Below are 24339 nucleotides of genomic sequence, written 5' to 3' on the forward strand. Positions count from 1 at the left end.
GGGTGTTAGGGAGCATAGGGTGCTGCGCCGGGCGATGATTTCCAGAAGTTGATTACAACTGGGCAATCTTCGTTATCGACTGGGTGACGGTGACTCCGGGCGGCGGGATTTGGGATATCAAAAGATATTTGCAAACGGTGATTTCAGTGATAAAATTAAAAGTTTCTGAATTTCAAGAATAACCTGTTCATACGAAATTCAGTTAAATGTTTATTTTATTTGTTTTATGTAAGGAAATATTCTTTTTACTTTTCTTAAATGAACTCATAATTTATTTCACACTCTGCAACATATAAATTTGTATTTACATTGAGTGTCTAAATTATGCGGTAATAAATGTGATACAACAAATATACAAATCAATAACTCAGGTTCATTAATCAACAGTTGCTGCTCTAAAGTTTCTTATAATAAACGTAAATGCGCACAAATTATGCCTATTTTATTTTTATTGCATAAATTATTTATTCATGAGGAGACTAAAATATATAATCAATTTTCGTAACTCTAGAAAAGCGCAGCAATTCAAACGCGTGAATTAACAATCGTTTTTTATAAAGACCATTGAAGTATTTTTGTATTTCACATTCAACATCAGAGACCTCCGTAATATTTACTTTCGGAGCATAAATTGTTCGGTAATACACGCGATAATGCGTGCAAATAATGATCACTAATTCGAATTCATCAATCAACTGTTAACATAAATATTTCTCTAAATTTTCCGCTACTCATCGTAAAACGAAATAAAAATACCAATTTTTACCATCAAAAGGTGCTTATGCAAATAACGAAAAAGAGAAATTGACAGAACAGGACATTATTTACTGTAATTTAATAATGAAAACACTAATGATGGGGATTTATCACAGACACAGTCGGGTCCTGCAGTCGATTCATATCAAATAGTAGCTGTAGAGACGAGGGTAGTGCATTCAGATTGAAAAAGGAGCCTGAATGGACATTATCCTAATTGGTTTTCTGATAAAACTAATATCGAAAAATAAACTTCCCTTTTTTTTGGTTGAGAAGTAGTGAAATGGTCGGTTTCAATGTAAAGATTATATTATCAAAACTGAGAGGAAGATTGTAGTATCGAATAGGAGACGAATCAGCGGATTTTGAACAATCTAGTGTGAATCTAAATGCCCCAACCAATACTGCTACTCACTTTTTACACAAATATCATCTAAATTACTTCCTAAATCCTACTACGATGTGATGTAGATATACTGGTGCCTGGAATAACTAATTCTGCTGTAGTGCCCCGGAACTCGAACTGTGTTATCTCATCATCTGTCGAAATTTCTCCAATTCAAAAATGCTTTCCGACAGTCTGAAAAATACAGAAAAAAAATTAAATAAAATGGGCAAACCCTCCATTGTTCGCCCTATGAGTGCCATGCCGTGTTTTTTTTCGTTTTTGCTTCTGAATGGAAGTTGGATTAAAGATAGCACAGAATATAAAAAAATTCCCGGAATTCATTCAAGCTGATGATTTCGATCGCGGTTGAGTTTCCTCCGATTTTCCCTAATATTAAATTAATATTGTAAAATGAGTTTTACCTTCCAAAGGCGTTCATCAGAGCGACGATTTCACTCCTCTCCAGATAAAACTGCTTCCTGCTGATACTGTTAACACTAGGCTCCCATCGATCGAATTTGCCTGAGAACAGAATCTTTAGGGCAGTGCCTAGTCCATGAATCTGTAATTTTCCCCATAATTTACATTTATCGCATCCCACACAGTCCATTATTCTTGAAATATTTCTAAAGTGTTGTCTGAATTCCTCCTTCAGTGTGGCAGCTTCTGAGCCACCGTTAAACATACAGCTTTCGTTAAAATGGTCTGGGAATGATCTGCAAGTTCAATAAATTATTTAAAAAATAGGTGTATTTGCTTGAGAAGATCTATACCGAAATTAATTTACCTGACAATTTGCAAAACATCCTTGACCACCACTCTCGTTTCTTCATCCGCACCATCGTCCCCAGTATAATACTCTTCCTTTTCCAAATAAGGCGCAGCTTTATCCAGAGCCCTCATTTCCAACAAATAAATGAAATAAAGATTCTTCAACCAATTGGGCCCTTCGCCCCCGGTCCACTCAGGAGAAAATCTCTTATGAAATTCCTCGAGATTGGACCCCCACTCAGCAGCCCCCGAGACCAGACCCAGAGTCTGATCCCTGTACGACAACAGAGACTTAGCACATAAGTGAATATTGATACTGGCATGGAGTCCTGAGATGACCCTGTAGAAAGCTCTTTTCTCTAGGCACATACCATTCATCTGCGATGACTGAATGAAATTGTGAGGGCTCGTTTCGGGTCTGAAACAGTTCTCCATGTAGATTGTCCTCCATATTCTGTGAGCACTGGGTCCCCTGTAGCCCGTGAACTTTTCAGGATTCAGGAGAAGGTCTACGTACTCTCCAGGGCTTGTCTCTTTGACACAGAAGTTGTCCTGGGCGTCGTCGTGCTGTTGCCATCTCTCAAATTCTTTGTAATTCTCTGAACTTATTGTGGTGTTGAGATACCCCAACTCACGATTGTGATCCTTAGCTGTTTGCTCACAGTTTATCTGCTGATTCTCAGGTAAGTACTTATCTACTGCAACTTCTGCCTTGTGGAGGTTCCGGGGGATTTCTCCCTTGAGACCTATGGGGATGTCCTCCTGGAGAAATGAGAGAAGAAAATAATTTCAGGGAGTCACTGATAAATTTTCCATTCTTGCAATCCGTTCATTAAGTTGTTATGCATAAGATTTAGCAACACCTGGATTTGAGGAAAAAAAAATTCATTTGCATTTATTCATAATCGAAAAATTGAAGAAAATCGTTACGTACACACGCATAGACATACGAACCTATGGATACTCTTTAAAACATGCATTTTCGATCTTTTGAGACTCCGATCGATCGTGATAAGGTCGTATTTGGAAGCAACAAAAAAATTGTTAGAGTACCTGGATGTCATTAAAACAAAAAAGGTGACATATGGAGAGAAACCGTCACTTCAAACGAGCAAAAAAAATTGTGTTTAATTACGTGTCAACCTACATCTTGGCACGGTCTCACGTGACAGTGCTTCATGGAACACTTGCTGTCATCAACCCAAAAAGGGCACTGGTTCAACAAATTAACCTTGTAAAACCTAAAATAATCCCGAACAAGGAGACTCTGCAGTCTGGGATAAATCTTCACATTGTTGAAATAATCAACCGTATCAACATTGCAACTGCAGTCGTCGATTGATCCCTTTAGCTGAAAAATAAATAAACCAATGACATTGAACTTGTCCTTGTTATTGTTGACACACCGAGGAGGTTATGTCGTGATACATAAAAAACACTCAACAGGAAGTGATGGTTAGTGTCAATAATCATACCTTGCAGAAACACTGGTCATTGGCCCTGGTATTAGTCCCAAAATAATGCGTCGATGTCAAAGTTATTCCGCATAAGAGAATTAATATTACGCTCGACATTGCAGCAATTTTGTGCACCATTTCGTTCAACGATTTTTTTTTATATTGAGCTTAATCGCACCTGGATAATCTACCGATTGTCACGAACGTGGTAGAATGTGAATTTACCACCAACATTAGAATCGAAGGTTCTTGTTATTTTTTTGCTTGTGACAGCTGATAGTCGATATCAGCTGGTATTCATAATATAAGCAATTATGGAGACACTTTACTCGTTGTAACACAAGTTAAAACCACAAACAAGTTCGTGACAGCATTTAAATATTACTCGAAGTAACTTTGACGCTTCTAATTTATCAATTTTCTTCGATTATTCAGTGATCGATTCTTATTCCGTGAACCTGCGGGTGAAAACTAATGGGGACACGAGAACTCCGGGAACTTTTGGAAATGACGAACTCCCCACCACTCGCAGAGAGAGTGCGTGCGCTATCCTAGGCATCGGCTACGTGGAGGATAATCTGTGGCGGACGTGGTCCAGTCATTTCTAATTGCTGCTTTCGAACTTTTTTGGGAAATATAAACTACAATGACGAGAAAATCGAAAACAGTCAGCAATGATCGGGACACGTGGGACAGAATATGAATTTTATTCTATTTGACTAAAGAATGTGGAAGTTTTGTCGTCATTCGTTTGTTGATAACACCTGTGATAACACGATTTTTCATGAGAGGATTTATCGTACATTCGTGGCATTATTCACGTGTTCTAAGAAATTATTTCGGCAGCGAAACTGCTCTTTTGAAAGTCCTCGTCTCATCAGCTTCTCCTTGGAAATTTGAAGCGTGACCTTCGGCACGTAGGACTAGACGTGACCAAGCTCATGTGGATCATGTGGTCCACGAAATTAATTTCTTTTCGGATTTATGAAAATTTGTTTTTAAATAAAGAATGGATGCAGTCGAATTCTCAATTCTTCTGGAATGTATAGATCGAGTGGAATTTTTCATTTTATCAAATTAAATTTGTTTATTATCTCAATATTTTTCAGCATTTTTTATAACTATTCTATTCACACTTGATTTACAAAATAAAGGAGTGTTTGAAACTCCGGTAAAAACTGTTTTTAATACATTCCTGTTAGTGCACTTATAAATAAACTATTTTTATGAAAAAACTATCACAAAGAATTTTTTGAAGTAACAAAAAACTTCTCACAGTGCAACGAATGGAACACAAAAGTTATGAGTTTTTTTCAAATTGTACAATACTTCCACATATGTCCGCGGCACTTCCCCGAGGAATAAAACTAGCTGTTATATTCTTGAAAAGTTCCAGGGGACATAAGACATCTGGACACCCAGGAACATGTAACGGTTTGGCGTTGCTATGCCTTTTGTACAAGAACTGTGTAAAATTCAAAAAGATTAGAAGACCAAGTCAAATAAGATTCTGATTTTAACGTTTACCTTCACATAATGCTGTTGTTTAATTTCATGAAGTTCTAGGATAATAGCACTGCTGTAAGGAGGAATGTGGGGTTCTTCGAAATTATTCAGTGATACGAGCAAGGATCCAATATTTTGATCGTGACCAGACCAAACAATGAATTTCTTATCTCCTTTCTTCCTTTTCAGGTGTTTGTCAATGTTCTCGAGCCATATTCTCAGCCACAGACCTTCAAAAAAAACATTAATCAAAATAGAAAAAAAAACTCAACCAAAATGATCTCAACCGTTTGGTAAGTGAAGTGAAGTGTCATTCAAAGAAAAAAATGTCAAATAAAAAATTATACGAAAGTCACTGAACAGTTTTCCGTCATTTTTCTTCAAAATCACGTAAAAAGTTCAGGTTCATTTAATATTTTTTTTTCTAACCATCAGTTTGCTCCAGAATAACCAAAGTTCGTGGATAATTTTTATTGAACTTTTCTCTCTGTGAAGAGAAGAAATAAAATAATTTTAGTTTTCAAGGAAACCAACACTCGAAATTCAACGTCTAGATAGTTCCCAAGACAAAGATTTTCGCAATTAATTTTGTAATTGTGACAAACAAAGGTTTTTTCCTTTATCAAATATTATAATAATGATTATTGAATAACGAACCTCCTCCAAATTTCCTCAGTTCGTTGGTGAAGCCTTGGAAAATGAATGCCATGGGAGCTTCATCCTTGAGCTTTCCCTCGGGGAAAATACCCTTAGACCACTTGGGTGGCTGTAAACCCACTTGCATCTGCAGAACAATCAATTAAATAATTACTATTAAAAATTTTAAAATTTGACAAGTATTTTATGAATCGTTAATACCTGAGTTAACAGTGAGAGGTACAGATAATAAGCCAGGTCGTATGTACCATTGAACCCTGCGTGTCTTGATATGTACTCGTAGAAATATTTATTTCTCGCAACATATTCAACCAGTTCAGGCTCTGTCTGATCGACAATCTTCTGCAGTCTTCTGGAGTTGGTGCAGAGGCCGGCAGACGCGAAGAAGTGCCAGGATTCATTCATATTTTTCGCCGCATGAATTGTAGTGTTTCGCAGTTGGAGGGATTCACTCCATCTAAATACAAAATTCAGAGATAAAGATCCTGTCATGATTTTAAATATTTAATATATTAATTTTTGGGAAAGTGCGAGACTTCTTCGCGAGAACCTGCAGCTGGCCCTCCCCTGAAGATCCTCAGCCAGATTTTAATTACAATATTTACTAATAACTCTACCTTTCATCAGGATCAGAGGGGAAAAGTCCTGTTGCCACCAATCTAGCGGAAGCTGTTGTTCGAGGAACCAGACTTGCGTAAAATTTCACAGCATTTTCACTTCCTATCAATTCTCCATAAGTTCGTCGATAGAATCTTCCTAATTCGTAAGATCTGGCTTTTCCAATCTGAAAGGAAAAGTCTCATTTTCAAAAAAATACTCCCTCAAGATGGTTTTAATTAATTTTTGAATTGATAAAACTGTTGTCAAATTCTCAATTTGAAGTGAAGGGAAGTGTTTTAAAATTTTATATAAAAATATTATTAAGAAGAAAATTCGAAGAAATCGAACAGAAAATCAAATTTGGGATACGGTCGGTTTCGCATTTGAATTTAAATTTTATTTTAATTCAACAGCGAAACCATAAATCAGTGCAGAGGTGAAAAGTAGCTAATAATCAAATTTGGATTTGAAGCGATTCCTGGTATTGATTTTCAGTTTAATTTTTAATTCAATGAATATTTATTGTTAGTACATTTGTCAAACCACCGGCGGGTATCGGATAATGATCTTCCGGAGTGTACGGATTGTTCGGATAATAATTTGTTATAAATCTTCTTAAATCGTCGGGAGCGCGATCGCCATGACGAAAGATGGTCTGAACAAATCGCAATTTTCCGACAGCTTCTTCCCCTTTGAGGACGAGAAACATCATCACGGAGACGATTCTGTAGATATTCATGATCACCGAGAGCTCGAGCACAAGATTTTCAAATACTGGCGGCCACTCACTGAAATCGCATGTGTGCGGGGTTTTAATCAATGGAAGGAAAGCCACTGATCGTGTTTGAGCGACTCCATTTATATTTATTCACTTGAGACATGTGGAAATAACCCGCTGCATATCGGTCGGGAGAATGAGAATTAACGAGTGCATAAACACACCAGTTCATTGCTCGCAATACATGAGACAATCTCTCAGAGAATTTAGGATTTATGAGTCAAATCCTTATGATAAATATTTTATTTTAGGGTTCATGAGATTGAAATATGTCCTCATTGACTGCGATTATTGACTTTGGGAAAAAAATTTCACGTGTATTCTACAAGGTCAGAGAAGTATAAAAAATTGTGAAGAAGTTTGATTTCTCATTCGCAAAGAGCTTTCAAATTATCGGATAATGTCATGCTTGGGAAGCAACTGTTGAGGAGCAACTAGCGCGTGATAAATCAAATCTTTTTTAAGAACACAGATAAGCTGCAAATTTTTCCCAGTGTTTCACGAAATAAAAAAATTTCACAATGTTCAAAAGACTTTTCCGTTCAAGGACCAGAAAATTTATAGACACTTGCCTTTGTCCTAGATTAACACTTCGCCAGTGGATGGAAGACAAAATTAATTGAATATGACTCGGTTCAAGTATTTTAATGCATATTATGTGTGTATCGACATGGAGATGACCTTCAGTCTTAATAACATAAAGCTCCACTCTGAAAAGCATTTAAATGAAACATTTCTGTTTCAATCGAATCCCTGGCGAGTAGTTCTTGACTGGGTGCATAATACGGAAAGAAAAATTCTTGAAAAATTACGTGTTCCGATATCTGCGAGTCAAAACAGTATTCAGTAAAAGGTGCGGACCATTACGCCCTTCCCCAGTGAACTTTCAGGAAAAGGCTCATAACGTTCAAGAAAAAGTATTGAACATTCAGTGAAAAAATCGTAGTTGTTCCGTAATTTTTCAAGAATTTTTCGCTCCGTGAATTTTATTCGACTATTGAGTGATCCGTCAGGGATTGTCTCCTTCCTGTTGCGTTCCATTTATCCCAATTATGTCAGATTACAGCAGCTCTCCGCACGCTCCCCTCGGATCTTCAGGTAGGATTGGAGCGAATTTTTTCTTGAACGTTTCAAGGGGGCAAATTAAATCGTCGCATCCTGGAATGAACAGGGGCTCGACGTAAACATCTCGTTTGTACAGGACCTGTAATAATTTCGTCATCATAATTAAATAATCTCTCATTATTCATTCTCAAAATGAATGAAATAATCTTCAGGAAAAATTAGGGAACAGTTACGCATTTTTTTCCAAACGTTCGACACTTTTTCTTGAACGTTCCTGACTTTTTCTTGAAAGTTCACTGAAAAAGTTCGTAACTGTTCCGTAATTTTTACCGAACATTATTTTGACTGGGAGATTAGGGAACAATACTACACCTTGACATAATATTCTGCACCAATCTGATGCAACTCGAGCATTATAGCACTGTTGTAAGCAGGCACATGAGGCTCCTCGAAAGCTCCCAGAGCAACCAGCATATCTCCAACGTTCTGATCATGCCCTGACCAGAATAATGCCTTTTGTCTGGGGAATTTCCCAGATATGAAATCCTCGACCTTTTCCAGCCACATTTTCAGCCACACACCTCATAGAAAAATATAATTTTTAATTGCAAGTGAAATGTTTAAGCGAATTACTTATTGTCGGATGATTTCTCCTTCATCTAGAGGTCTAATTCAAAGATCATCTCCCTTCAATTCTTATATTTTTGATCACATGGTTGTGAAGCGTCGGAAAAACTCCCGAAAATCAAAACCATTAAAAAAATATATTAAATACGAGATAGTCAAGAGGGGAGAGGACACCATGATGTTTAAATTAAATAAATTAAGTAACAAACCTGCGGCGATTTTCTTCAATTCGTCATTGAGTCCCCGAATCTCGAAGACTTTCCCAGCTGCATCCTTGAGCTTACCCTCCGGCAGAAGACCCTGTGTCCACGTAGGGGGTGCGAGGCCCATCTCGACCTATAACCGACATGTTCATCAATCAAGTTTATCTAATTTTATTATTAATATTTTATTTAATTTTATTTTCTAGGAGATAATAAATTAGTATTTTGGGAACTTACCTCGGCGATGATGGTGACATAAAGGACGTAAGCAAGCTCGTAAGTGCCGTTGATTCCAGCATGATTCGATATAAAATCGTAGAACTCTTTATTACTATCGAGATATTTTATAAATTCGGGATCTGTGGTCTCCAGGAGTTTCTGTTGCCTCTTGTGATTGCTACAGAGACCTACGGACGAAAAATAGAACCAAGCCTCGTCTACCGATGGAGCTGAGTTTATGAAGATCGGCTGCCAGTCGAGGGCATTATTCCATCTGTTAATAAAGATGATAGATTTACATTGCAGAACCTTTTTTGAGGAGCGCGTGGAGAGCGACGAAAAATGTAATAATGAAAGCGTCGAAATTTTCATTTTAGATTTTTATAAAATAATAAATCTATCTGTCCGGAGTTGAAAAAATGATCAGCGCAATAAAATGGAATTTTTATTATTTTTCAAAATAATATAAGATTTGAAAAAATGTACGTTTTACAGAATTTCATCGATCTTTGTCGATTCTCGTTCGTGTAGATATTGATCGGTTTACTTGAATCGATCTGCAAATGTATGAAAATAAAAATTTTGATACTTTTCATGGGGCTGAGGTGGATAAAGTCCGCTCGCCACCAGCTGCCCGGACAATTTAGCTCGGTCTGAATGACTGCTGAAGAACTTCACGACATCCGGACGTGTGTCATGACCAAGAAATTTATCGTATCTCCGGCGAAAAAAGGTTCCCAGATTGTAAGCCCCCTGTTTTCCGATCTGCGAACGAACATCTCATTTTCATAGGTCTGCACCAATTCTCTGAGACATCTCAAAAATAATTAGCATTTTACATTTGTCAGTCCGCCGTCGGGCACGGGATACCAATCGTCCGAGTTGTAGGGATCGTTCGGGTACCACTGAGGGAGCCAATCCGGAGTGCGATCCCCATGACGAAAGACCGCCAGAAGTAATTTCAATTCTCCCTTGGACTGGCTCAACGCAATCAGAATAAATAATAAAACACAATTGAATAATAAAACACTAGTGTTCATTGTGGCTAACGATCAGTTGGAAGATTATTTTCGCAACTATGGTCAATTATCAACTGATAGGGAATATTATCGTCAGCTAGAGACACTTATCTCTCGGTAAAATCATAAACCTTTTAAATTTGTACAGGGATTTTTGTATCAAGTGGTAACAGCCACTCGTCAAAGCTTCCCAGCATTCAAGTGCGTCATGTTGAATGAACGCGAGATGAGTGTTGACATTTGATAATAAATTTGTGAATTAGATCCCCTGAGACATTTCAAACTGAAATTTATTTTACATAAACTCGTTACTGGTGATAATGAGATAAGAACTCATCCAAAGATTAACAGAATTCCGCTGGTAATGTGACTGGCTCTCAATTTATGATGACGTTGGGTATGAAATATCGATGCCAGACGCATCAATAACTCGTTCATGAGTTATTCAAGAACCGTAAATTTATTTGTTGAGTTATTGAACGACTACAAATTAATTTTTGAGAGGAATAAACTGAAATAACAAATGGAAGGTTCCGTAGACAGGGGAATGTGAATTGAAATTGCGAGGTTCACACGAGGGAAGGCGGAAACAGCCGGAGAAAACCGAGGGCAGTTGACGGGATGTAAACATGGCGAATCGCACGGTTAAGGACGCGAAGTCCATTCGGGGGACTAATCCTCAATATTTAGTGGAAAAAATCATACGATCGCGAATTTATGATTCGAAATACTGGAAGGAGGAGTGTTTCGCTTTGACTGCAGAGTTATTAGTTGATAAGGCCATGGAGTTGAGGTGAGGTGTCATTCTAACCTCAATAGTTGTTGGCATGGCGAATTTATTCATTCAATAATCATGTAGTGAGGGGTAGACTAAGATGGGGATGGAAATTATATTTTGTCAGAGGATTTTGTCATATGTGAGACAAGTTCAATTCATGTAATGGCGAATTTTACGAGCTCCAAACGACATCGATTGGTTTTTATTTAGTAGATTATTAAAGTATAAAATGAATTAAAATCTAGATTCATATGCTGCACCTTTTTTCAATAAATAATCGAAGTCGATTTAGGTGCTTAAGGTATTTTGATTAAATTCGCGACATTTGAAATAAAGAAAAATATATAAACATAATCTAAATTAAATGATGAGCCGATAAAATAATCACAGATCGTTTTTCTGTTCTCCTAATGGTAAAAAAATGGAGATCGATTTCCAAAAAGGACAGGATCGACTGCTCACTCGTTTGTCATGGACTGAACTTCTCTTTAATTCATTAATCTACTCAACAGATACATTGGCGGAGTTTTTGGCGGAAATGTCAAGCCCACACCCTTCGTATGCCTCATTCTCAAGATGTTGCAAATTCAGCCGGAGAAAGACATCATAGTAGAGTTCATAAAGAACGAGGAATTCAAGTACGTGCGTGCCCTCGGTGCCCTTTACATGAGGCTCACAGGAACATCACTGGATTGTTACAAGTACTTGGAGCCCTTGTTCAACGACAATCGAAAATTACGTCAGCAGAATAAACAGGGACAGTTTGAGCTCATCCACATGGACGAATTCATCGACCATCTGTTGAGGGAAGAGAGAAGTTGCGATATAATTCTTCCGAGAATCCAGAAGAGGCACGTTCTAGAGGAGAACAACGAGCTGGAGGGGAAAGTATCAGCCCTCGAGGACGATATGGACGATGGAATGGAGACTTCGGAGGACGAGGAGATACCACCTTCCAAAGAAGAAAATCGAAAACGTGGGGATGATTACGAGAGGGATCTGAAACGTCACAGGGATCGTGATAAGAGACATTCTAGGTCCGAGAAAAAATCTGAACGAGAGAAGGCCAGGTCCAGGAGTCGAGAGAGGGATAGGGACCGCAGGGAGAGGAAAAGAAGTAAATCACCCAGGTCTTATTCGTCTCATAAAGACAAGGAGAGAGATAAGGACCGACACAGGAGGGATGACAGGGAAAAAGAGAGGGAGAAAGAGAGGAGACGCGATCGTGATCGTAATAGGCATTGAATTTACTGAATTTATAACTGATGCCATTTTTTAAATTTTCATCACTGTAAATAACTGAATTATTATTCTGGATGTGGTACAACCGTACATTAATAAAAATTTTCATTGATTTATTGCATTCAATAGTTATTTTAACTAATTTTCGTGTGAATTGTCTACTGATTCACGATAACTATTTAGTAGGGGTCGTAGTTATAATTGTAAGACTTCAAGAAATTTTCTCACATGAAAATAATCCCACATTCGCTCAATTTATTTCCATTGTCGCTTCCTAACAGTTTATACAACAACTGAATATTTTTTTAGATATAATACAATATTAAATTGAATCCATTCATTATTTACATGAAATCATTGAATCAAATATCTATTTTTCATTTTTTTTCTCTGAAAAATATTCATGATTCAAGATAACGAGTACGATTTCTCAATTTGTAGTACAATTGTAATTAAATTTTTTACATATCAAATTGCACAAAAAAATAATTAATTATTTTCATCAAATTAGGAAGTTTGATGCCATTTTTGTCAGTTCAATCGCCCCGATGCTGGACAGAGTATAGGCATTGTGTTATTTCAATTTTTGTTCATTGAGAATATTTTTAAAATTTTATTTAGAATGTCGGCGAGTTGAGAATGAATAATCTATCCTCCTCCTTCTTGATCCACTTAAGAAGCTTGCTGACAGCATTTATAGCATCTGGCTTGGTCACTAGGGGTTCAAACGTTACGTATAATTCGAATCCAGAAGTCACCTGGGGAAAAAATAAAGTTAATCAATCTTAATTCCCTAAATTGCATTTTAATTGTATTTCGATATTCACCCAAGCGAGCATTGTCTCCTTATCCAACTGTTGAAATATTAGTTTCAGTGGACGACTGGGAGCATGTAGGCGATGATGGAGGCACTGGTATAGCCCCAATAATCTGTAGAAATATAAAAGAATAACAAATTGTATATTTAGATTATTAAAATACGTTTCTTGTTTGATCATTATCCTCTCAATGTACCTCTCAATGTCCTCATCCCTAACATAAGGTGGCTGGAAGCCAGGACTCCAAAATTGTGCAGTGCTCCTGCACTTGTACAGCACGTGCCGCATCTCGGGCAGCCCAATTTCTCCAGTAGTGACAGAGGTACGATTCATGGATTCATTGATCGCCTCCAAGCAATTAGTCCTCCTCAATCTTTCTACGATCTTCTGTTTCGCCTCCGACAACGTGGAGAAGACATCTCGATCGACAGTGAGAAGCAGCAGACAGGCTTGACAGTCCTCAGCCAGATAAGACACATGTGCATGCATGAACCCATTGGAATCGAACTTGGGCAGACAGATTGGTGTCCAGCCCTCAGCAGTCTTAAAAGACTCAGAACTATCAATGAGATTCTGAATTAAATGCAAATCCGCGGGATGAATGAAGAACTTCTTCATTCTCACAAGAGTCACGAGCTGATTGTTGGCCAACAGAATAGCAAAAACCAGATTTTTTATTTTTCCACATGTCTGAACAATCGTCTGAGTGATGGAGTCCCTCATGGCTGGAACCAGGGGAAGACACTTAACAGCTCCCAGGAAAAAAGCTGGCTCTCTGTCCATAAAATTAAGCAAGTGATCAATCAACCTCTCACTGCCAGTCAATAATCTCCTCAAATCAAAGTTTCTCCTCTGCTCGTAGACTCTTGTGAGTTGTGATTGTGTCAATACAAAGAGAATCTGATTGTATACATATGTGAGTTGTAAAACCAGCTGGGGGACACTCTCCAGGGTCTTGGAGACTGCCACTAGAATTAGTGGCCCCTTTAGGAGGAATACGAAATTCGTATCTCCAGCGTGAACTGATCTGATCATGTCATTTCCAGCCTGGACGAACGACACGAGTGCCTGCATCACTCCCATAACAGTCACTAGTTTGTCCTCTGGACTGTGTCTGGAGTAAACTGGCTTTCCAGCTTGACTCAGCACAAATATGTGTTTCTTCTGGGCCAACCACTTCTTACATCTCAAGGGATCGGTGTCCAGGTTGCACTGGTTCAATTCATTCGTTGTCTCGTCGAGATCAGATTCGTCAAGAGAGGGAGTACCCTTGAGGTTCTCCAGATTGATCTCCCTGTTGTCTCCCTTCGATAATTTCATTTTGTCCCCTGGGGGATGAGTCCCGCTCTCCTTCTGTCTGTCGTCGATATTGCTACTCATCTCTTGCTCGTATTCCTCGAAACTGTCGGTGGTTACCAGCATCGTCTCGGTAGATGCTCCAGGCTCGATACCCGGCTCCACGATACCATCGTCGACGGGTCCTGTCTCCGATGCCATTTCTGATTCTCAATTTAATTAATTGAAATAGATTTCAAGCTCTTGTTTTGTAGTCATTACTGTCAGGACTGTTCTCCCTCGACGATGTGCGTCAAGTTATCAGTACCATTATCACTTCACTGAGACTTTCAATAGATAATTCAGGAGAATTGCTGCTACTACTAATTACTTTTGGCGTTGAGCGGATTAATGAGGAGTTTATTGGCTTCTCCACATGGTTATGCTCTGCAGCTAGATTATTATTGGATGATACAATGGTTTATTTATTTATTATGTTGATCTCTGTTATCATTTTAGAGTAATTATTGTCTGTGATAGGGAGAACCAGTGGATGTCTTCACTTTGGCAATACTGACCACCGAATTCTCATGAACGGCAATAGATTTTTTGCCGGCGACAGGTTTTGGAGCTGCCTTTCGCCCAATACAACACTGTAGAATATGTCAAGAAAATCTAGTGATGGCGGCGTTATTGAAGGTTAGTTGTCATTTTTATTGAAAATCGAAATTTTAGTAATGTTATTAAGGTTTTGTGTGAATATTTTTATGTGTTGAATTAAATTCAAGGTGAGAGTGGCGGATTTCAAGACACCAAATTATTTTTTGGGGGTTTTTTGGAGTGTGCGTCTCATGTTTTCCAAGCATGAACTCTTTTATATTCTCTGTGACTTACTTTTAGTAGTTTTTATTCATTTGGAAGTGAGAGAATTTTTTTAACGTAATTTTGGGATTTTCTGATGATTGAGTGCATCAGAATCTCGACAATTTCGAAGGCTTTTAGTCCATTATCAGGTGATCTGACAACATGAATAGGCATGACAGGATTTTGAATGAATTCAGTTATTTCCTTGGAAATTTAAGTGTTTACAATTATATTGAGCAGTGGCAGGGATATTCTTGATAGCCCAAATTTATTTTGGTGGTCGTTTTTATTATATGTGCAGAGGTAAGGTGAGACTCATTCTGGGAAAACAGTTTTTTGTTTTTCCAACGAGAAAATTTAGGGATGCCCTGTTTCGTGTTTTTTTCTGGTGCGAATCGAATTTTCTAGGGCCTCCGTATTCTCTCTCACTCAAAAATAGAAAATCGAACTGTTGTGAATTCAAACAACAATTAACCTTACAATCCCCAATTTTTTTTCGTAATAAGTTACACCCGATAAAAACTATACTATCGTTATAGTTTTTTCAACCGCATCACAAAATTAGGTATGAATTTTTATCCAATTTAATTTGATTTATATCCAGATTGGATTCCCCTGAGTGAATTATGAATTTATGCTACAACAGTTGAATGTTCACGCATGAATATCTTGGAAACATCCCCCCTGCGATTGGAGTGCGGAGAGCTTCCAGTTGAGCTTTAAACAAATAAATCAATAGTATCAAAAATTTTCGCTTCCTAATCATGAAAAATATGTGAGCAGATACGTTTCGAAGGCCATTAATCAACATAAAAAAATCGTTTTCAAAAGATCGATTATGGAAATTGAGACCGATTGTTGATTGAAATGAAATTCTCGTGACAAAATAAATTTTTCGTTTTTTTCCGATGCCCTGTTTTCTAAAGATAGAAATAACAATTTTATTAAACGAATTAATTGAAAAGTGCTTCGTCTCCAATCCTTTTCGTAATCAAGGAGCGAAACTTTCAGAAAAATTATTTTGAAAGTAAATACATTGTAGACTTTGCTGTTTCGATTCATAACAATCTAATTCCCCACCCCAATCTAATTCCCGATCCCTATTTTCGAGTGGCAGGTAACAATTATGATACGTCAAATCAAATTCATGCAGAAAACTGACGCAAAAAATCGTATGAAATTTTTTTACAACACCAATGAGCGCCCCATTTGAAAAAAAAAACATTATACACAATCAGGCAACATAACGTCCCTAAAAATACATTGATAATTGTGATTATTATCCAAAAGGATAGAGGTCAGATACCATTCGAGGAAAAATGGCCATCGATGCGACCAATAATCCTGAAGCTCCTGAAGCAGGAGCCAGTAACTCAGGCAGAATGGCAGGACTTATTTTACTCCGTCCACTTGGTCTGCATGTGGGACGAAAAAGGAGCCCTGAAGATGAAGGACGCCCTGAGGGAGGACATAATGGACTTTATCCAACAAGCCCAGCAGCGAGTGCTAGCCCATCAGGAGGAGCAAGCCCTGTTAAAAGCCTACATCGCCGAATGGAGGAAATTTTTCACTCAATGTAACTACCTGCCAACACCCTTTCGTCAGCTGGAGTCATCTCTAGCCGGAAAAACATCATCCAGCATTCAGAAGAGGAGTCAGGCGGAGGAGAGTATCGTTAAGAAGCTTATGTTAGATAGTTGGAATCAGAGTATATTCAATGACATTAAGAAACGCTTGCAAGACTCAGCAATGAGGCTAGTGAGGGCTGAGAGAAATGGAGAGGCCTTTGATTCACAACTGGTCATTGGTGTCAGGGAATCGTACGTCAATCTCTCAGCAAACGTTGGCGACAAACTCCAGATCTACAGGGAGAACTTCGAGGCAGCTTATATCGAATCAACCGAGCAATTTTACTGCGTCAAAGCTCCTGAACAACTGCAGGCTTATGGGGTAGAGAGCTACATGAAATATGCTGAAACAAAACTACGAGAGGAGGAGTTGAGAGCTCAAAAGTACCTCGAGCCCAACTGCACGAGTGTTCAATTACTAACAGAGTGTTGTGTAAAAGTCCTGGTGGCGGCCTTCAGGAGTCCCATTCTCGCCGAATGCCCCAGAATGATCAGAGATCATCAAACAACAAAGCTTCGACTGATGTTGAAACTAATGGATCGAGTGGCTGATGGTGTGGGACCTATGTTAAAAGATCTTGAGGATCACATATCGAGTGCTGGTCTCGCTGATATGATGGCAGCTGTTGACGTAATTACTCAAGATTCAGAAAAATATGTCGAACGTCTGCTAGAACTCTTCAGGAGATTTTCGGCACTTGTGAAAGAGGCTTTCGATGATGATCCGAGATTTTTAACTGTTCGTGATAAAGCTTACAAACTCGTTGTCAATGATTCCACAGTTTTCCGACTAGAGTTACCCTCGAAGAGCTCCGGCTCATCCGTTGCATTTGGTACTAAACCAAACAATAATAATAATGGTCAACCGGAGTCAAAGTGCCCGGAATTGTTGGCTAATTACTGTGATATGCTTCTCAGGAAGACACCACTTAGTAAAAAACTTACGTCTGATGAGATTGAGAGTAAACTTCGTGATGTACTTCTGGTGTTGAAATATGTGCAGAACAAGGATGTTTTCATGCGTTATCATAAGGCCCATTTAACGAGAAGATTGATACTGGATATGTCTGCTGATTCTGAGAAGGAGGAGAACATGGTGGAGTGGCTGAGGGAAGTGGGAATGCCAGCTGATTATGTCAATAAACTCGCGCGAATGTTTCAGGATATAAAGGTATCTCAGGATCTCAATCAACAGTTTAAAGAGCAGTGCAGAGCTACCATTGCTGACAGCATTAATATCAAAATACTGAATGCTGGGGCGTGGGCTAGGAGCAATGAGAGGGTCACTGTCAGTTTACCCCTTCAATTGGAAGATTACATACCGGAGGTGGAGGAGTTTTACAAGAAGAAACACAGTGGTAGGAAATTACAGTGGTACCATCACATGTCCAATGGCACCATCACTTTTGCTAATCAAGTGGGGAGATTTGATGTCGATGTGACGACCTTTCAAATGGCTGTTCTCTTCGCCTGGAATCAACGACCACTCGAAAGAATATCGTATGAGAATCTGAGATTAGCGACGGAATTGCCGGATCCTGAATTGAGGAGGACTTTATGGTCGTTGTGTGCATTTCCCAAGCTCAAGAGACAGCTGATTTTAGTGGATCCACCTGCCTGCAGCCCTAAGGATTTTACTCATGATACTCGGTGCTGGGTGAATCAGGAATTTGCTATTGTGTAAGTTTTTTCAGCTGTTCTTCGTCTTTGGTTTCGAATGGAAGTTGATATTGGCTCTAAAAATTCCGTATCAACTGTGAATAGAATTTGAATTCTTTCGTAATAGTATTAATTATTTCTCAGCAAAAATGGAAAGCTCCAGAAACGAGGGAAGATCAATCTCATTGGGAGACTGCAATTGTCAACTGAACGCAGTAAAGAGGAGGATAACCAGTGCATCGTACAGCTGAGAATATTAAGGGTTCAGGTGAAGTATTTGATGATCAGAAATCAGTCAATCTATAGTGTTGTTTGTACCAAATTAATCGAATTCAATGTTTGAATTTCTCTACTCAACAGGAGGCGATAATAAAAATCCTGAAGATGCGGAAAACCATAAATAATGCCCAACTCCAGACAGAATTGATCGACATTCTGAAGAATATGTTTTTACCCAGTAAAAAAATGATTAAAGAACAAATTGAGTGGCTGATAGAGCACAAATACATAAAACGACATGATGACGATATAAATACATTCGTCTATGTGGCATAACCCGAGATCTCGACATTGTGTATGTTCCTCTTCCGTTTCATCAATTGATGTCATGTATATTTTTATAACAAATCCTAAGATTTCTACCATTTTTTTTTTCATTACCAATGAAGAGAAAATCAAGAGTAATAGAAAATAAAAACCGATGAGAATAAATTAAATTTATAATAAACTGATGGCCTAGGGAATAACAATTTGACACAGAAATCATGTTATTATTGGACAGTTTAAAGCTCTCAAAATGTCTTCGAAGAAAATATAAATATTAAAAGTAAATAGTTTAGTGTCCAATGGATGAAGTCTGATAGGGAATATCTTGTATAAAGCCTTCAATAATATTTCAATGATTTAATTAAGCGTGTAACGTGTACAAGTTTAAACATCATTGATTAAACAGAATAACATTTTTCAAATTTTGGTTTTCAAATGTCTTATTATTGACTCGATACATCCTTTGTATTTCTTTATCCATTTAGGTTTGATTTTTGGGATGCTTAATTTTTTTTATACATATCTTTAGTTAAACCACCTAGGCCAGTACACATGATTGGCGTCTGAGCATCAAAGCACATCGTAAATGATAAACTTCATCGTTTAAGTACTCCGTTATTCGAATATTTCTTCTTTGTACTGTCAGATTTACATGATAAGATATAGTTTTACCTGTTTTTTAAGCACTCAGAGAGAAATATTTTTAAAAATCTATAAAATCAAATAGCCTTACAAAAACAAACAAGTTGTCTAGTAACTTTGGCATCACTATTTGTAGTGAATTAAATAATTAACGTTTGATCTGTCTCATGAGATTGTTTCACTTTGATCTTGAACTATTTTATTCAACAATATAATTCCAAATTTTTTTGAGGATCAACATTTGTTAAATAACGTATCAACTAATAATTCCAAATTTCTTATTTGAGTAAACTGTTCTGACGTTCGTCTTCCTCCTGTTAATGATTTTTCATCAATTAAACTACGATTATTTATGCACATCTCTCATACATACATGAAATTACACCATCAATTTCATATTTATATTTTGAACAGTGTCCACACGAATTTTCATCGGGGGGAAAAAATACAGTTTCTTCCTCTTCATATTTCTATATGATTATTTTTCATTTAAGGATGTACCTGACATCCAGGATATATATATATATATATTGATCACATGCGTTATTACATCGCGAGTCCATCTTTGATTTTAGTAATCACGTAAATTAAACATTTGAAATGCGACTTCAATCCTGATTTTTCTAATTTTCATTTCTTGAGAAGATAATTTTTACGTATCATGAAGTCAATTCAATCATTAATAGTAAATAATGCCATTAGCAATATCAATTTCGTATTTTTCTGAGATTGAGAGTTGTCGATCGATGAGAAATCGATTGCCCTTTTTAAATTCGATGTTTAACGAGGCAAATGTGCCTGAAATAATTAGCCTCAAGATTCGTCGCACTTCAGATACATTTATTTAAAATATTTAGATCGAAGCAGAAACGACAGATTTTTTTTGTCGGGGTTTCTCGTTACAGTCCAATATCACTAGTGCCTAAACCATTGAGTAATAGCATATTAATGTCTAATTTCGAGTACCTCTGGTTGTTCACCTCAATCCCCGATTTCACAGTAAAGTAGTTTAGCTCAGCTCTAACATCTATGAAAACACATCTGAAGATGGCAAAATATATTTCCAACGAGAAAAGACGCTGAACACAGAGGATAAAATTTCATTGGTAGACCTGGTGAATTGGTTTTAACATTTCATTGAATGTCTATAAACTTTGGTCGATTTTATTGAAAAATTCCGCAAATTTTTTTCTTAATAGAAAGGTCAATGGGTTCATCGTGTTATTTTTTTCATTCGATTTCTTTCATGATCACGATACAGTAGCGAAGCGGTAAAATAATTTCCACTGATCAGGAACTCTAAATCGCGCACAATGGGAGTGAGATTTTCTATGCATCAAAGATCGATTATGGATGTCTAAGAACGAATAATTACTGAAAAATAATTGGTTACTAATGAATTTGATTTGAAAATTCCTATTAATCTAGAAGAAACATGATATTGATGACTACGACCAGAGAATGAATATAATGGCATTTACTAATATTTTAAATTCGACTCCAACATAGCCCATTTCTTTCATCTTAATACGAAAAATTTCCTCCATTCATGTAAAGTAGACAGACAAACTATCCTTAAACAATTAAAAATATATTTTTCTTTCTTTCAAAAATATTTTTTAGAATATTTTACATGAATGGCAATGTTTTTAATTGAAAAAAAAAATCAAAAATTCATGTGGACATACGTAATCGATCTCCAATGTATAAAAAATCTTAATCAAGTAGCCTGCGACTTCAAAAACTTATAGTCCCAGTATTCTCTTCAACCCATTTTCCATATTTTTTTCCCAAAAATCTGGTAAAATTATATTGCACAGAATTCACTGGGTTTTTCAATAAAATTTTTTCGTATATCAAGTAACGAGAATACGTACTCGTGGGTACATTCAGATATAGAACGAACGAATCAGTTGTGGAGTGAAATAACGAGATAATTCCTAGTGGCTTCACCTAATTATTTCACTTCAGCGCTAAAATACAGAACAGCGAGCTTGCATTTAACATGTTAATTGCCCCTTTTCTCTATAAGTATTTATATAATTTTGAATTAGATTATTTCTCCACAGCGAATGTAAATGAAACATGCGTACAGTAACATGTATGAAGCTTTTGAGATCACAATTGAAATTGTAAATTAAACAGTTTGCATGACACGTATTATCTCTTTATACCTGGTCGTGATATATTTCCGGGGTTCTTCGGAATACCTTAAATAGGATTATTATCCCTTTCTCATGATGTTTTTTTCGTGTTTTTCATCTGGATGGATTCAATCGATATTATTTGCCATTGACTCTGTTGCAGTTGATCCGAAGAGAATCTAATGTTCAGGACAACGTGTGTGTTGGATGGGGGCATGTCTCTGCGTTGGATTCGTTGTCTCGCAGACGTGAACCACGATGCCGGGCTGACCAGAGCCTCCTGCATGCAACTCGTGTGTTCCTCCTTCGATGAAATCGAGAATTTAATTTTTTTTTCATTCCATTCAATTGTTCTTTGATAGATTAAAAACGATGAATTTCACAGTCAATTTATTGTTTATCGTCAAGGTAAAATGATCATGACCATACGGTTTTTACTGTTTTTCTCAGCAATACTTACCTGGAGATAAATTTGCAATGGCAGCCAGTAAATCCTGATTAACTAAGGGTTCGCCTTCCTCTTTGGGCTGCCATCCAATGGGGGGAGACGCTGGAGGGGATATTAGGAACTGTTTTGTCAGGGCTGGCGGCTGGAGGTGCCGATCTTCTACGTCTAAAGATCATTTAATTTTTTTATTACTTTAGTGGCTCAAACATGGATTTTATATCCATTGCAAAGTCATTGGAATGGAAGAATTTATAGATGTTATTGTACCTATTGGCGTCACTGGCTGGGCAAAATAACAATTTATATCAGTTTCCCCATGACGGGTTTGATGCAATTGTATTCGAGCGTGAGCAGCGGCACTGGGTGAGTTATAGTTCACTCGCATCCTCCTAAATGATTTGAAATACTGAAATGTCGCCTCCTCCCCAAATTGTTTAAATAGATGTTCGATATCAGCCTGTCGACGTAATCATTAGTTAATTTTCATGGTAAAACTGAAATTATTGTTGGCACTGTTATAAGAATAATATTGAATACCTTTAATTCGTCACATTTGAATACACGAGGATCTACGTTTGTCACGATAACAGACATTGGTAGATCCTCATCGTGAACCAATTCGTCCAATGTTCTAACAGTTTTATCACTTCTACTTCTATCATCGCTGAGATCGAGATCAAGTTGCTGGAAATTTGGGTGCAAATTTGGGAGCCCATCGACTTCGTTTATTATGATATTCTCTGGGTCCTCCTCGTCGTCTGTTATGTTCGACTCATGTTTCTCATCCATCTTTATTTAGTATCTAGAAATAACAACTATGAATATCACTTTTTTGTATTTCCATCTTCAAGTTTTCTAAAAAGATATCCTAGAAATTTGACCGTATTTTTTAGTAACAATGTCCTCGGATTTTGTTACCAACAAAGGAATGTTAAATGGACCCCAAAAGCCTAGGAGGGATTCTCTTCTTTACCAAACTATGACAGATGCTTGGGCACACTCAACTGCGAAAGGGACGAAGAAAAATGTAATACAGAGCTTGTTGAGGATTTAAGAAACTCAACACTGATGTGATTATTTTTTTTCTATTCCAAAAGGGGTTGTTTGTGACTTAAGGATCCTTGGACACCCGTACATTCCTACAAAATGAATCGTCGTCTGCTATTACCTTCCGAAAAGTCTAGGAATCAGGGTATTAACTACTAGCTCCCTAGTTGTCAATTGACTGCTGGTCAATTTTAGCCCAATCTAACCGTATCAATAAACAGTGTTGTTTACTTGGTTATGTCAGCTAATAAATCCTAAGTAAACAAAGGCACAATAATTACGAGGATCCCAAGGACAGAAAGACATGTCCCTTCATACAACAAATGTCAAGATGATTTCTCAGTTCCCAATGTAATGCCAACCATCGTAATTACACAGAGAACCCTTGGACGTATTGAACAACTCGATAATTTCATGCAGAGATAATTCCACTACCCAAACTAATTGGTAGATTGTTAGCAACAAAGGAAGGTTAAGTGGACCACCAACATCTAAAGGCCAGGGGGAAAAAATCCATAATTCGAGATAAAAATCACTGGATATTTGTATTTTGATGGCTTACGTTTTCTGTCCACTTGGTCGAAGCCCTCGGTGTTACACTAGAATATCAATTGCGATGGATTAATCATATCCATTGATGACCCGGTGATGAGACAGTGACAATATTTCTTGGATAAATCAAGAGCAGTTGTATTCCTGATATTCTTATGCACTAGGATCACTACGATGTTTATCACTTTTGATTATCCCAATAATATCCTCCAAGACAGAGTGATGGTGGGGACGAGTGAGAAAGCGTGGGCGCTATCATTGCAGCGCGATATTATATCACAGGGGCATTGTTATTATATCAAGGGAAACGATTGATTAGGGATTGGAAGTTGATCAGGGTGAGTTGACGGTTTTTTAGGGGTCGTTGGGGGATTGTGGAGATCATTAACGAGGGAAGGTGAACCACTGCCGTTTTTGCGATATGAATGTGGGTAACGGCGATGCCGCTGGCGTAGTTACCAGAAAATTTAATTATCTAAAAATTTTTTTTCCTTCGTTATTCGAGAAAAAAATCATAAAATACTCAGATTTGTTCCTTTTATTGAGTTTATTGTTGATGTGTGAGCATTATTCTATTGAAAATCTTTATTTATAATCCAACGGGAAGAGGATGGACTAAAGCAGAGTTTCAGTTCAGGGTGTTTACCTAC

At 37.4% G+C, this 24339-nt stretch overlaps 7 protein-coding genes across 15 annotated transcripts; 2 read left to right on the top strand and 5 right to left on the bottom strand.

Annotated features, from left to right (window-relative positions):
• Positions 1-197: 197 nt before the first annotated feature.
• On the bottom strand, positions 198-3834 carry Ero1l (Endoplasmic reticulum oxidoreductin-1-like). The gene is made up of 5 exons (XM_064126833.1): positions 3391-3834; positions 3063-3266; positions 1932-2677; positions 1567-1860; positions 198-1336 (listed from the first exon to the last, which is right to left on the bottom strand). Exons 1-5 carry the CDS (start codon positions 3508-3510, stop codon positions 1285-1287), a joined length of 1416 nt encoding a protein of 471 aa, XP_063982903.1. The 5' UTR covers positions 3511-3834; the 3' UTR covers positions 198-1284.
• Positions 3835-4432: 598 nt separating this feature from the next.
• On the bottom strand, positions 4433-7479 carry LOC135165493 (venom acid phosphatase Acph-1-like). Its single transcript, XM_064126835.1, has 6 exons — positions 6668-7479; positions 6153-6319; positions 5737-5992; positions 5536-5662; positions 4900-5108; positions 4433-4837 (listed from the first exon to the last, which is right to left on the bottom strand). Exons 1-6 carry the CDS (start codon positions 6872-6874, stop codon positions 4673-4675), a joined length of 1131 nt encoding a protein of 376 aa, XP_063982905.1. The 5' UTR covers positions 6875-7479; the 3' UTR covers positions 4433-4672.
• A 64-nt stretch (positions 7480-7543) lies between these two features.
• On the bottom strand, positions 7544-10128 carry LOC135165494 (venom acid phosphatase Acph-1-like). The gene is made up of 6 exons (XM_064126836.1): positions 9867-10128; positions 9617-9792; positions 9046-9301; positions 8815-8941; positions 8351-8559; positions 7544-8117 (listed from the first exon to the last, which is right to left on the bottom strand). Exons 1-6 carry the CDS (start codon positions 10065-10067, stop codon positions 7974-7976), a joined length of 1113 nt encoding a protein of 370 aa, XP_063982906.1. The 5' UTR covers positions 10068-10128; the 3' UTR covers positions 7544-7973.
• A 511-nt stretch (positions 10129-10639) lies between these two features.
• LOC135165577 (pre-mRNA-splicing factor 38A) lies at positions 10640-12187 on the top strand. The gene is made up of 2 exons (XM_064126995.1): positions 10640-10839; positions 11337-12187. The coding sequence occupies exons 1-2, from the start codon at positions 10676-10678 to the stop codon at positions 12067-12069; spliced, it is 897 nt and encodes a 298-aa protein (XP_063983065.1). The 5' UTR covers positions 10640-10675; the 3' UTR covers positions 12070-12187.
• A 108-nt stretch (positions 12188-12295) lies between these two features.
• On the bottom strand, positions 12296-14725 carry LOC135165575 (vacuolar fusion protein MON1 homolog). The gene is made up of 3 exons (XM_064126994.1): positions 13081-14725; positions 12894-12996; positions 12296-12824 (listed from the first exon to the last, which is right to left on the bottom strand). The coding sequence occupies exons 1-3, from the start codon at positions 14379-14381 to the stop codon at positions 12684-12686; spliced, it is 1545 nt and encodes a 514-aa protein (XP_063983064.1). The 5' UTR covers positions 14382-14725; the 3' UTR covers positions 12296-12683.
• An 18-nt stretch (positions 14726-14743) lies between these two features.
• Positions 14744-19278, top strand: Cul5 (Cullin 5). 4 transcript variants are annotated; one of them, XM_064126990.1, is made up of 4 exons: positions 14744-14858; positions 16314-18331; positions 18455-18578; positions 18671-19278. In XM_064126990.1, exons 1-4 carry the CDS (start codon positions 14841-14843, stop codon positions 18863-18865), a joined length of 2355 nt encoding a protein of 784 aa, XP_063983060.1. In that variant the 5' UTR covers positions 14744-14840; the 3' UTR covers positions 18866-19278. The 4 variants fall into 4 exon arrangements, with proteins under 4 accessions (XP_063983060.1, XP_063983063.1, XP_063983061.1 ...); XM_064126993.1 differs by having other exon boundaries at positions 14798-14858; positions 16319-18331; XM_064126991.1 differs by lacking the exon at positions 14744-14858 and adding an exon at positions 15191-15326.
• On the bottom strand, positions 19199-24108 carry Sra (sarah). Of its 6 annotated transcripts, XM_064127000.1 has the most exons (7): positions 23700-24108; positions 23456-23628; positions 23259-23391; positions 22628-22892; positions 22358-22547; positions 22103-22255; positions 19199-21946 (listed from the first exon to the last, which is right to left on the bottom strand). In XM_064127000.1, the coding sequence occupies exons 4-7, from the start codon at positions 22877-22879 to the stop codon at positions 21822-21824; spliced, it is 720 nt and encodes a 239-aa protein (XP_063983070.1). In that variant the 5' UTR covers positions 22880-22892; positions 23259-23391; positions 23456-23628; positions 23700-24108; the 3' UTR covers positions 19199-21821. The 6 variants fall into 6 exon arrangements, with proteins under 6 accessions (XP_063983070.1, XP_063983069.1, XP_063983067.1 ...); XM_064126999.1 differs by having other exon boundaries at positions 23259-23628; XM_064126997.1 differs by lacking the exons at positions 23259-23391; positions 23456-23628 and having other exon boundaries at positions 22628-22905.
• Between the last annotated feature and the right edge of the window lie 231 nt (positions 24109-24339).

The sequence above is a fragment of the Diachasmimorpha longicaudata genome, chromosome 8 (genome assembly GCF_034640455.1).
Source record: "Diachasmimorpha longicaudata isolate KC_UGA_2023 chromosome 8, iyDiaLong2, whole genome shotgun sequence".
In the NCBI taxonomy this organism is placed as follows: domain Eukaryota; kingdom Metazoa; phylum Arthropoda; class Insecta; order Hymenoptera; family Braconidae; genus Diachasmimorpha; species Diachasmimorpha longicaudata.